The following is a 13259-nucleotide window of genomic DNA, read 5'->3' as shown; positions in this document are numbered from 1 at the left end:
TAATTCGTTAAGAAGTTGAATTTTTTAAGTTGTTTTCGAGGGTTGTTCCTGCTATAAAATCCTACTAGCAAAGAGCTTGCGTTCAGGCCTCCCCAGCATACACAGAGCGGGTGGGTGGCAGGATGATGGCTTGAGGAGAATGAATTTCATGGTGGTCAGGATGACTGGGGGAGATGAGCCACGAGGCCAGCTGCCGTGTCCCCGTGCGAAGGGGTACAGAGGTGGATGCATATATGCAGAAGCCCAGGGCTGGACACCAAAGTCACAGCACAGAAGGAGAGTTTGCACTAACGGAGGTGATACGATACATTTTCTTCTCATATTAGGGAAAAAAGTCCCCCAAGCTGATTGACCTTCTCTCTTCCCCATTATTTTTCCTTTGAGGTATACTTTTAAACTTTTTTTTTTTCCTAAAGATTTTTGTTTTCCTTTTTCTCCCCAAAGCTCCCTGGTACATAGTTGTATACTTTTAGTTGTGGATCCTTCTGGTTGTGGCACGTGAGACACCACCTCACCATGGGCTGAGGAGCGGTGCCATGTCGGCGCCCAGGATCCGAACCTGCCAGGCACTGGGCCGCAGCAGCGGAGCGCGCAAACCCAACCACTTGGCCACAGGGTCGGCCCCATAAACTTATGTTTTAAACAAAGCACACAGGTAGAGGTCTTTGCAGGACCATGCAAAGATCTTTACAAGGTCTTACCATGAGTTTTTAAACCTTCTGAGTCTGGGCTTGCTTCCAAAGGAGCTGAGTTTTCCGTGAATGCTGGAAAATGAAAACACGTGAGCTGTTTAGATTGGCCTGGGGAGCCACGTGTCCAGTGGCTGCTGTGGGTCTTTGCGTGAAGTATCTCCGTCTTCTGGAAGAGTTTCTCTGGTGGACGCTTTCTCCTCATGATTACGGGAGCATGGCCCTCTCGTCCGGACGAGGAACTCTTGATCTGTGTGGTATTTGATCAGCACAGATCAAATGATGGAGTTCCCGATTGCGCTGGGTCCTGTGTTAGGGGCGAGTGCTGCAGTGAGGTGTGGGGTGCGATCCCGGACCTCCCGGACTGGTGGAGGGACCCGACATGCGAGTGCAGAAGTCCAGGGGGGCGCGCGGTCACCATGTTGAGTGTGAGAGTGAGCTGCGTGTGCGATGCGGGCGTCACAGGACAGGGATGATTAGCCGTGCCTTCCTCCTACCTCCCTTCTTCCTCCACCTCGTTCCCTTATACTTAACCAGAAGTTGAAGTGAACCCGGGGAGCAGTTTGAGGAAGTGAAGCTGGGCAAGGGAGAGGCCTTATCGTGGTGGAAGTGTTGAGATTCCCCGTGGAGAACACTGGGGATATCATGGCCCTGGGCGGTAGCCACCTACAGGGACTGTCAAGCCTAGTGCTCACTGACTGACTGCTTTGGAATGTTTACAAACGCCTCACAGATGAGGGGGTGCTCTCACTCTCTGTGCCTGTGGCTGGGCAGTGACTGGGACAGAGGCTCCCAGTGACTTGGTTGTCTCTCTTGTCTGAGAAGACTCTTGAGAAGACTGGATGGCTGGAAGTAGACACAGACCTTCTGCAGATGAATAAGTTATGTCTTAAACGGTGCTGTCCTTGAATTGATGTCACCATTAGTCTACTAAAAAACAGCTAGCTGACATAGGTGAGCCAATGTGGACAACCTAATGTTGGGGTCTTCAAGAGGGTCCCCAGTGAACAATTAATACCCCTCTTCTCTACGTGACTTCTGAAGAAGTTGACTGGAACAACAGCAGCAAAAAACAGATATCAGGGGCCGGCCCCGTGGCCGAGTGGTTGGGTTCGAGCGCTCCGCTGCAGGCGGCCCAGTGTTTCGTCGGTTCAAATCCTGGGCGCGGACATGGTACTGCTCATCGAGCCACGCTGGGGCGGCATCCCACATGCCACAACTAGAAGGACCCACAACTAAGAAGATACAACTATGTACTGGGGGGCTTTGGGAGGGAAAAGGAAAAAAATTAAAAAATCTTTAAAAAAAAAACCAGAAAAACCAAAAAAAACCCAGACATCAGCTTTGTTACTTATAGAAGCCAGATTGGAGGACAGAGCTCCAGGTCTGTTAGCGAAATGAGCCTGCGGAGTACTAAACCCTGTATTTACCCATCTTTTCCCGTATAGCACTGGAGACAGCAGGCTTCCTGCATTCCTAGGGGAAGTAGCAAATGGCACACTCCCTTAGGGCAGGCAGCTCCCAGGAGGGAAGGCTGAGCCAGCTGAGCCTGTCCAGTTGATTTTCTCAAATTTACTAATTAAACAAATTAGTCCCTCCGCTTCCCCTGAGGCAACGTTAGTAAAAGGTCAGAGCAAGGCCAGTTGTGTACTTAAGGGAAAATTCTTCCTAATAAAAACCAGGAGTGGAGAAATGGAGCTCTCCTCCAAAACTTTGCAAGATTTTATACATTTTGAGGGTCAGGTGTTCAGGTCTTATGGGGAATAAGTCAAAGAACAGACCAGGTTATGGTTGGGATCCCTATTGGTCGTGAAGCCACGTAAAACCTGATAATTTGAGAAATCTGGATTAATAAATATAACACCTGACATGTGCCCATCTCTACTTACGTTATCTCACTTATCCCTAAAATACACTGTGATATTAGTATTAATATCCTCCTTTAACCGAAGAGGAAATTGAAGTACCAAGAGATAATATTCAGCCCAGGAGGGTATCTCGTTGCGGGCAGAGTCTAGACTCCAGCCCACATCTTTCTGACTAGGGGTAGGGCTCCCTCTGGTTCTCCAGGTGGCTGTATCCTTTACAGTTACTAGTTTGATTCCATTTTATTTCAGTCCCCTTTTTTAGTTGTTGTGGACGTGTTCAGGAGTGTTGAGAGGATAGCATCATTAATTATTTGTTTTTCTTTTCACCTAGGCACATTGGAAAGCTCCCAGGTAGATGGTTGTCTTTTCTCTCTAGAGAGTGTCTGGGGATGCAGCGTTAACCCTCCAGCCATATCGCTATGTTCTGATAACAGGAATAATGTTCTAATCAGTTTAGAGATCATTGCTGAGTTATAACTAAAGTGTTATATTAAATGAAAAACATTTTAAAATTTAAAATGAAAAACTTGCACTCCGTTCTAAAAAGTGTTTGCGGGGTTAGTGGGAGGCTGTGGGGGATGTAATTTGCCCCTGGAATATCCGAATTCATGAGATAATATTGGACTCGAGTTTATGATGTGCAAAAATACTGGAGCTCCCTCACAATATTAAGTGGGTTACAGATGTTGGGGGGAATACTGACTCTTTATCAGATCACCTAGATTAATATTATTTCCTTTTGCCTGGAATTAGAAGTTCATCCAAATTAAGCAGGAAGGAAGCGTATGATTTCTTTCTCTCCCCCTGTGCAGGGCTCCCATTGCCACGCCCTCGCCCCCATCTGTTACTCATAAACACTCATTTGCATGGAAGCGAATCATTTTCCATTACTCATTTCATTTCTTGGTTTTGTGTCAAAAGTTGTAGTTCCCTTTCTTACCAGCCACCGTGTCAATATCTGTATAATGGTTCTGCATTTATGAGGTGCTTTCACAGGCAATATCTCTTTTAATTGTCACAATAACCTTGACAAGTAAGCACCATAATCTTTAAAGAAGACAAAACTGAGGCTCGTAAAGGATGTCTTGTCCAAAGACATAGCCAGTTAGAGTCATTGCCAGGACCTGAATCTGTGTCTCCTCACTCCAGACCACAAAGGTTCAAGAAATCTAAGTCTTTGAGAGAGACACATGACCCTGTCCATAGGGCTAGGGCTGCGTTCTCCCATCCCCTTCCCTAACCCCTTAGAGATGCCCTAGAAGATCCTCTGTTTTTTGTGAACGACCCAACGTCTAAAGAGGCAGTCCTAAACTGGGGTTGAGACCTTTGGAGTCAGCTTCTTTACTTACAGGTTCTATGACCTGGGGCAAAGTTGTAATCTCACTGGGTCTCAATATCCTTCAGTGTAAAATGGGGATAATGGTAATACCTAACTCATAGGGTCGTTGTGAAAAATTAAAATAAATAAATGTTATTGTCATATAATTAGGTTGAGTAGAATTTTAAGCATTCTAAGATAGGTTCTAGGAGGCTGTTTGGTCTCTCAAGAATCTGACTCTCTATTAAAACTTGCATCATGATATGATTCAAATGATGATGACAATAATAGCAACAACCACATTACTCAGTACCTACAATGTTCCAAACGTTTTACATATACACACTTGAATTCTCACAGCAGCCCTCAGATGCTGTGCTCTTAGCCACCCGGTATAGGCCTCTAAATCTTGCCTGTGGTTGGCATCCATTTTACCCACTCCCCCAGCTTAAAATAGCACTCTTTTGAAAATTAGAACAGTATTTTATGATTTCCAGTCTTCTAGACCATTTTGTGCTCTCTACCCCCTTTCAAAGATCTCTTCCAGATGTCACACAGAAGTTCCCATAGTGCCAGGGATAAAAATTTCCCAGACCCTGAGACTCAAATTCACTTAGCATAGCAAAGAGTAAATAGGTCTGTTGACAGTTACAGGAACCAGCTTCCTTGAATTTGAACATTTTTTCCTTTAAAGCGAGACTTTTCCAAGAAAGAATTGGCATACCCCGTCTCAAAGAGAAAAGAAGGCAATGGCAAGTGACATTGACCTTTCTCCCAATATCTGATGGAGGTTCTGAGTGACATCACACCAGCTGATATCCACCTGTACTTTAAAAAGCAAAATACATCTTTTGACCTGGTTTAATTCTTTATTTCAGCTGGTATATCAGCTCTCTCTGTTCTTCCCTCCCCACTCTCCATTCCCCTATCCTCACCTGCCTTAGGTATCATGTTCTCAAATCATGTCTTTTTTTTTTAAACCACAAAAATATTTGCTAGCTAGTCCAAAGATCTGGAAATAATAGAGCAAGTGGTTACTGAGTTGGAGAAGGTGTTTTTCCTTTTAAAAAATTAATAAAATAATTAGGATGTCTTTCATAGATATTAAATGGGCCAACTGAACTTTTATCTTATAACAATTTTATGGTTCACTATTTATTTTTAAAACTGTGCTAAGATTGGATCAACCCTATTTAGGATTGGACTATAGATTGCCATCTTCCTCATTATTGAGAATCCAAGTTAGTCTCTACTGGCCTCTGGAAGGCCTTTGTGTAAGAGAACATTATTCTCTGTTTTTGTATTGATTTTTAATTTTAATTTTATTTTATTATTTTTATTGCGGTAACATTTGTTTATAAAACATTATATAAATTTCAGGTGGACATCGTTATGTTTCTATTCCTGTGTGGGTTACATCATGTTCACGGCCCAAAGACTAATTACAATCCATCACACACATGTGCCTAATCACCCCTTTCACCCTCCTCCCTCCCTTGTCCACTGTGGTAACCACCAATCCAGTCTCTGTCTCTGTGTGTTTGTTTGTATCTTCTACTTATGAATGAGATCATATGGTATTTGACTTTCTCCCTCTGACTTATTTCGCTTAGCATAATACCCTCAAAGTCCAACCATGTTGTTACAAATGGCCGGATTTCATCATTTCTTATAGCTGAGTAGTATTCCATTGTGTATATGTACCACTTCTTTATCCGTTCGTCCCTTGATGGGCAAACATTTTTTTAAAAGTCTGTCCTTCAGCAGAATGTGAGTATGTGGTGAATTAAACCAAATCAACCCCACCGTTGCCTATCCTTCCATCCTTTCTACTCTTGGTCACCACTGAGTGCCTTCTTCCAAATGGCGATGTTGCTGAGTCTGTGAACTGGGTCTCTGCTGTGAACACCTGTGCATTGATTGATTGCTGCTGCTGCTGCAGTGTACAAGGTTGTGAACGATGTTTTCATTTTTGGAATATTTACTCTTTAATGCTAGAATGTTCACACAGGTGACTACATAAATAAGCAAATGAAACAATGCAACTTGAACGGACATTAAAGAGCTAGAAAGTGATGGGGAGTGAAAGTGGTGTGACAGATTCTGTAGGCTGCGTCTATTTGTATGGATTTCTGTGATCAGAAATAACCTTGGCATTTTGAAGCTCTGAAATCATGCGTGTCTTTGAAGACTAAAACGAGGCAGCAATGTTTCTCCCAACTAATCTACAATGCAATGATATACCACTCACTGTTGAGGAGGTAGATTAGTTGGACAAAACAAAGCAAAACAAAAGCAAAGCTGCTTCTCAGGTAGGACTCTCTCCAATTTTGGGATTGTCTTGTGAGTAAAAAAGTAGCACCTACTAATGAATAGGCAGGAATAAACTAGTACAAAAAGGCTGATAGAATCACATTCTTAAGCACGTCCTTTATTGGAGCCTGGGAAGGTCAGATAATATTCATTTTATTCATACACAACCCCCCCCCCCCACACACACACACACTCTTCTAAAATAACAACCTAATGTACTTTTATTCAGAATTTGGGGTGTGGGAGGAAGGTTCTGTGGACTATTCCAGCCTTAAGGAGAAAAATGTAGTGGAGAGATCAGAAATCGGACTAGTCATTCTTTAATTCTGAAGAGCTGGAATTTCAGACAAGAGGGGAAAGGAGCCCCCCATTTGAGAGAGCAATTAGAGACATGTCTTGACCTTTCAGGAGGGGGTGCTTCAGAACAGCCCAGCAGCTGCTAAATTCCAACCTCAGTGAGTTGGCTGTGAGCTTACGGGTTGAGGTAGGGTCCCTAAATAACAAAAGACAGGAGGTCCAATTTGGTTTCACTTTTGTGGTTTCACTTTGATGCAAAGGATCCTTCATTCATTCACTCATTTATTCATTCATTCAGCAAACATTCAGTGAAGTTGGCTCTTTGCCAGGGACCATCCTATTTCCTTGGGCCCCAGCAATGAAGATGACATGGTGTACCTCCTCGGGTACTTCTGGGGCATTTCTCTTGTGGCTTTTCTGTAGTGAATTGCCCTGCCAGCTGGTCCTGCCAGGAGGAGTCCTCTATCCCTCAGATGAGATATTGAATTTCTTTTTTCCTGACAAATATCAGCTTTGGTCCCTCTCCTTTCCATCTTGCCCGCCTTTCTGTGCCACCGAGGTCTCTTTAGTGGTGGTCACAGCTGGAGAAAATAGATCTGTCTGGAGTGAATGGGAGAGTTGTTTCATTTCTTCCTTATCCTTGGCAGGGACTCTTTGATTTTCCAACTATTAGGAAGAAGACATCAATAGGAAAAGAAAAATAAGAACTTTCCTTGCCAACGTTGCTTAGTTACCTTGTCAACATTCCCTTGCAGCCCAGCCGAATTCTCTCTGTATATTTTTATAGTGCACATGTTTTATTGCTATAATCGATCTATTAAGCAGAAAATATGGAGAACACGTGGAGCTCCTATCAATTTTATGCTGTTTATTTGGATTTCCATTTTTCTCTTTCCACAAGACCTCTCTCTCTCTTGTCCTGTCCGTTCCTGACCTGAGTAATACTGTGAAGGAATCAGATCACTACCCATGTGGGTGCATTTCACTTTGTAGCTTAAAAAGCAAAAGCCAATAAACTAACCTCAAAACTAGACAGCAAATTGTGGACTTTTCAAAGGTGGGGACCAGGTTTTAAGGAGCTCTGTGTCCTTGGTGCCTAGCCCTGTGTCTGGCACATAAAAGGCCTTTAATAAATATTTATTGGTTGAATGAGCAATTGACTTCAAATATTTATCAAGAACCAGCATTGTAGTGGGTGTTCTTCATGATGTAGAATTTGCTTATAGTTTCTTCCCAGGGGGTAAAACTAATGACTTATTCTTTTCTTCCTGGAGATTGGACAAGGACAGAGAATAAGGGCTGTGTTGTTGCCAGTGCAACATTTGATTTAACCAAAGCCTCTTGTCTGCACGAAGCTGCAGCAGTAGTAGCAGCAGCCACATCCCATCTGGCATTCATGAAAAGGTGTTCACTGAGCACCTCTCGGGTGCTGGGTACTGTGTTATACAAATGAATCCAGATCAAAGACCTGGTCATTGTCACCATCTGTCAAGGTGACTGTAATCAAACTATGAGTCTCTCCTCATTCTTGTTCTCAAACACACACACACTCAACTGAAGAGTATGTTTGTGAAGCAAACTGTTGACCAAACAACAAATGGAAATTTACTTAGTCATCGCTCTACCCAGCCAGTCAGGCAACCCTTTAGCCCAGTGCTCCTCAAAGCATATACTCCTCCTGAGATTTTGTCAAAACTCTTACTTAGATCTACTAGGTCTGGGGTGAGGCCCAAGAGTCTGCCTTCTAACAAGCTCTTAGTGAGATCAGGCCTTGATACTTAAAGTGTCGTCCATGGACAGTAGGTGTGGCGTCACGGGGAGCTTGTTAGAAGATCAGACCCTTAGGTGTCACCTCAGACCTACTGGATCAGAACCTGGATTTTAACAAGATTCAACATTAATGTTTGAGAAGCTCTGCTCTAGCCATTTCATAAGTCAACAGTATAAACTATGGGCAGGGGCCTGGTGGGGCTCTGGGTTAAAAGTCATGCCAGGTAGATTTGCTTTTTCCCTTTTTCTTTTCTACAACTCTTTTGGATACCTGCTCCAATATAGCATCTGACACTCAAATAAAGACAAGGGAAGATGCCTCTTTGATCAGTCATTCAGTGGCATGATAAATTTATTATCCATCCTGGATTGTCCATTATCTTTAAACATGGGGGCTCAACAACCAAACTATCCACTCTTCAGAGAACTTTCATTCTAGACAAAAAAGTTTGACCAGAAGAGACACCATCACGTCTGAACACATCAGAATGATTAACACGTTTGGAACAAGCTCTAGGAGATCAGAACTTCTGTTTCCTTGTCTATAAAATGGAGATAACAATACCACCTGTTCTAGCTTCCTTTATGATCCTGTTGGGAGGAGCTTTAAAATCTACATGTGAAGTAGCTTTGAAAACATAAACATGTTCATGAGAGTTTAAAATGGCTTTAGTGAGAAAGAAATCCTCTATGTTTCAGTGCCAGAGAGGTCTGGGTTCAAAATTTAGCTATACCATCTACTAATTTTGTGATTCTGGAAAATTATTTCATTTCCTTGAGCCTCAGTTTCTTTTTATATAAAATGGTCATAAAAAATTCAACCATGCAAGCTCGCAGTGAGGATTAACATGTTAATGATATAAGTAAGGGATCTGGTGCATAGTCGAGTTTAATAAATGGTAGCCAAGAGCAGCACATTAAGGGGCTTGATTGAGAAATAATCCTCCAAAGATAGTTTTTCTCTCAGGTAGGCCTCTTACATTGGAGCAAAGAGTGAGTTTAAAGCTGGTTAAGGTTTCGAATAAATGCCCATCTAGTTCAAGAGAGTGATATCTTAAAGTTCGTTATCTAAGTGTCTCTGGAAGAAAAATCCCCAAACCTCAAACAAGGTTTTAATATTTATTTAGATGTTTGGGAGTACCAGCCAGTGCAGGGCTGTGTGACCAGCAGGATTCGCTGTAATCATTCTGTCTCCTTCACACACTCTCATCAAAGGCGCCAGAGGGACTTGACGTTGTCCACAGGAGCGTGACACTGGTATGGAGGAAGGTGTCCACGTTGGTGTCCATGTAAGCAAACACTCCAGACCATGGGAAACAATAGAACTAGTGATACGGAGTGTCATGTACGGCAGCTCTCGAAGATTGCTCTGAGGACCGTGGGGAATCGATGGTACCCTCATTATCAGAAGAACAGAACAACAGGTCTTATCTGCTGGAGACATGAGGCGGTGGCTGTTGCATTGTTACCGCTTCACTGTCAGCAATTAAGCATTCGTGATACAGAGGGACTATTGTCTGTTTTAGAAGAAAAAAACCCAAGTCCTCATCATCTTTTCTCTATCTTCCCAACCTCAGACTCATACTTTTGTTTTGGAAATGCCCTTTTCAGGCCCTCAGTTTTCTTAAGCCTCTTTTCAGGCAGGCTAAGCCTTTGGGAAGGAATTCTTGTGAAGAAGAGGTCGCCCCTTTCTTTCTCTAGAGTTTGCAGAGTTTGTGTGATGACCTCCTTCCGTCCTTCCTGGTGAAATCCCGAAGTACCCTGGAGTGTGAATTCACAGTCTCAGAGTGTCACATGGCCTGCTTTTCCACATGGGTCCTGTTGTGGGGTGTCTGTATGCCCAATGCCGTGTGAGGGGGGGAAACACTTCACCAATATGGCATTTCAGCGAAAACCTGATAGGAAGAGGGTGGGGTTAAGGGAGGAAGCGAGCGGACAGAGGCTGCAGGCAGTGGCCAGAGGAGGCATTCAGCTGAATGATCAGTGGTTCTGAGTAGAGTGCAGTCCATGAGAAGGAATTGGGATGGCTCAGGTGTATTTTTTTTCCTGAATAACTTAAGGTTGAATGCATCACCAAGCCATGTTTGAGTGTGGATGACAGAACCCCTTCTAGGTAGGGAAAGAGTTCTTCAGTGGGGTTGTTCTCCAAGTCTATTTCAACAGATTCCATGATGGGCCCTTTTGACTCTGGCCGTTGCTGTTGGCTCGTTTTGTTAGGGCTTGACCCTGAGTGGATCAGTTCATTTCCTGTTTCTAGACCACAGGACACAGTCTTCACCTCTGGCCCGTCTCTACTTGTGGTCTTTGGGGGATATGTGGATGGAAGCTTTGGATAAAGGGCTACATGAACCAGCAGGAAAGACAGGTTGATGGGTATCACATTTTAGAATATAAGGCCACGTGGAAAAAGCGTTTGCTAGGAGTCAAGAAACTGGATTACAGTCCTAACCATGCCCCCTACTAGCTATGGGACCTTGTTAGACAATTTTATCTCATGGAGACCCACGAGATGATACCTACTATAAATCTACTGTAAACCTCACCAGAATTTTGTCAGCGTCAAATGAGATAATGGAGAAGAAAACATTGGAGATTTCAAAGCTACACTGTCCAATATGGTAGCCACTAGCCACATGTAGCTAATTGAATTTAAATTAATTAAAATTAAATAAAAGGAAAAATTCAGTTCCTCAGTCACAATAGCCACATTTCAAGTGCTTAGTAGCCACATGTGGCTGGTAGGTACCATATTGCACAACAAAGATGTAGAAACGTGCATTATCACAGAACGTTTTATTGGACAGCTCTGCCTCAAAGTGCTATCTAGGGTGTGATATTTTTTATTTATTTATTTTTTTGAGGAAGATTAGCCCTGAGCTAACTGCTGCCAATCCTCCTCTTTTTGCTGAGGAAGACTGGCCCAGAGCTAACATCTGTGCTCATCTTCCTCTACTTTATATGTGGGATGCCTACCATAGCATGGCTTGCCAAGTGATGTCATGTCTGCACCAGGCATCCGAACTGGCAAACCCTGGGCCGCCGAAGTGGAACGTGTGCATTTAACCGCTGCACCAACGGGCCGACCCCTAGGGTGTGATAATAAGGATATCAAGGCACAAAAATCATAAGCTACCTTGTAGGGGTGGTAAATGCTGTCATAGTTAAGGATTCTTAGAAAGAAACAGAACCCACTCAAGTTAGCTGAAGTTAAACAAGGGATTTCTTTGACTAATTCAGGAAAAGCATATGGATCCCACGGGCTGGAATCACAGCCAGGCTTCAAAAGAAATTGGAACCAGTTCCTAGAAGATTATCAGGAACTGAGGAAGCCACTCTTTCCTTCTCACTGTCTCTCTCTTTTTCTCTTCTTCTCCCTGTGGCCACTTGTGCTCTTGTTTCTGTTCTTCCTCCTCCTCTTCCTCTTCCTTCTCTCCTTCTTCTTATCTCCTCCCTCCCTCCTCTCCAGACAAGGTTTCTCATCTGCACTACACATGGTCTAAATAGGGCTCAACCAGACCCAATTTTCATCACTTCTCAGGGGTAATGCCTAACAAAGGCTGGGTCCTGATTCCAAATTCCCAGAAGAGATATTCTTATTAGCCAGCTTGGTGCAGTAGCCACCCCTGCTTCAATCAGCTGTATCCAGGTGGGTGGAGGTCGTGGCTCCCTGCTGATTCACTAGGGACAGTGGGGGGTGGGGCAGATGCTCTCAAAAGGAGCACATGTGGGATGGGACGGGTCATTGACTAACATGCTCATCCTTAGCACCTTGGAGAGGTTCACTGAGCCTATGATCACACAGAGAAGTCACCAGAGATTGGACCAAGGCCATGAAGAATAAGAATGTGATGTCTCTTCTTCTTTAGTTATTTGCATGACTTGAATCACCAGTACAGAGTCCTAGGGGTTTGGCTTAATCTCCACATCCGTATGCCTGGATAGAAGTAAGCACAGCCAGAAGCAAGGTGGAAATCAGGTCTAAGCCTTTGTCATTTCTTAAATGCAAACTGGGCACTAATGAGACCCTTTTCTCTCCTGCCTTTAGGAAGAAACATGAGGTTCTCCTGGAAATTACTCAAGAGGAAGATGGAAGGGGCTGTTTAAAATAAATTAAAAGCTGCAGGCCGCAAGACTGGGGCCAGAGGGCTGGCAGTGGAAAACCCTGTTGGGTTGTGAACCCTCACTGAAAAGTACCAGGTGCCTTTTTGCTTCCTGCAAAAGAAAGGAAGAGAAGGAGAAGACCATGTCCATGGCTTTGAAGCAGGTGTTCAACAAGGACAAGACCTTCCGGCCTAAGAGGAAATTTGAACCTGGCACACAGAGGTTTGAGCTCCACAAACGGGCTCAGGCGTCCCTCAACTCAGGCGTGGACCTGAAGGCGGCCGTGCAGCTGCCATGTGGGGAGGACCAAAATGACTGGGTGGCAGTGCATGTGGTGGACTTCTTCAATCGGATCAACCTCATCTATGGCACCATCTGTGAATTCTGCACCGAGCGGACCTGCCCTGTGATGTCAGGGGGCCCCAAATATGAGTATCGGTGGCAGGATGACCTCAAGTACAAGAAGCCAACTGCACTGCCAGCTCCCCAGTACATGAACCTTCTTATGGATTGGATCGAGGTCCAGATCAACAACGAGGACATATTTCCAACGTGCGTGGGTAAGTCTATGACCAGCTTCTTGGTTATTTTGTCACATCCTGCCCAAGCCCGCAAAGTTTGCAGAGGCTTTTTCCAGGCCTGCCTTTGGATGCTGGCTCGCACCCATATCAATGTCTCCCTAAGTTCCATCACTCTCATACCTGCAATTTCTTTTTCCATATCTAAGAACCTCACTGAAATTAAGAAAAAAAAATTGTTTGTGGATCACTTACAATGATTTTATGGACCTCTGTGGTACACATACCACATGCTGGAAAACATTGACTTGGTGAAATGTTAGATTTGATCTCGCTGGCTTCCTTAGGACTAGACTCCAAACCCACCCAGATATCCTGATAAGAT

The 13259-nt window shown here is 43.9% G+C and overlaps 1 protein-coding gene across 3 annotated transcripts in view; it reads left to right on the top strand.

Annotated features, from left to right (window-relative positions):
• Window positions 1-13259, top strand: part of MOB3B (MOB kinase activator 3B) — a 184929-nt gene that overhangs the window by 51436 nt on the left and 120234 nt on the right. For all 3 annotated transcript variants that reach the window (XM_070590728.1, XM_070590729.1, XM_070590730.1), the window contains exon 2: window positions 12301-12916. In XM_070590728.1, the coding sequence (XP_070446829.1) occupies window positions 12499-12916 (418 nt within the window). In that variant the 5' untranslated portion in view covers window positions 12301-12498. The remainder of the gene's footprint in view (window positions 1-12300; window positions 12917-13259) is intronic.

This window comes from Equus przewalskii, chromosome 22 (assembly GCF_037783145.1).
Source record: "Equus przewalskii isolate Varuska chromosome 22, EquPr2, whole genome shotgun sequence".
Classification (NCBI taxonomy): domain Eukaryota; kingdom Metazoa; phylum Chordata; class Mammalia; order Perissodactyla; family Equidae; genus Equus; species Equus przewalskii.
Note: the sequence above shows the minus strand (reverse complement) of the source record. Positions and strands in the feature narration are given on the sequence as shown.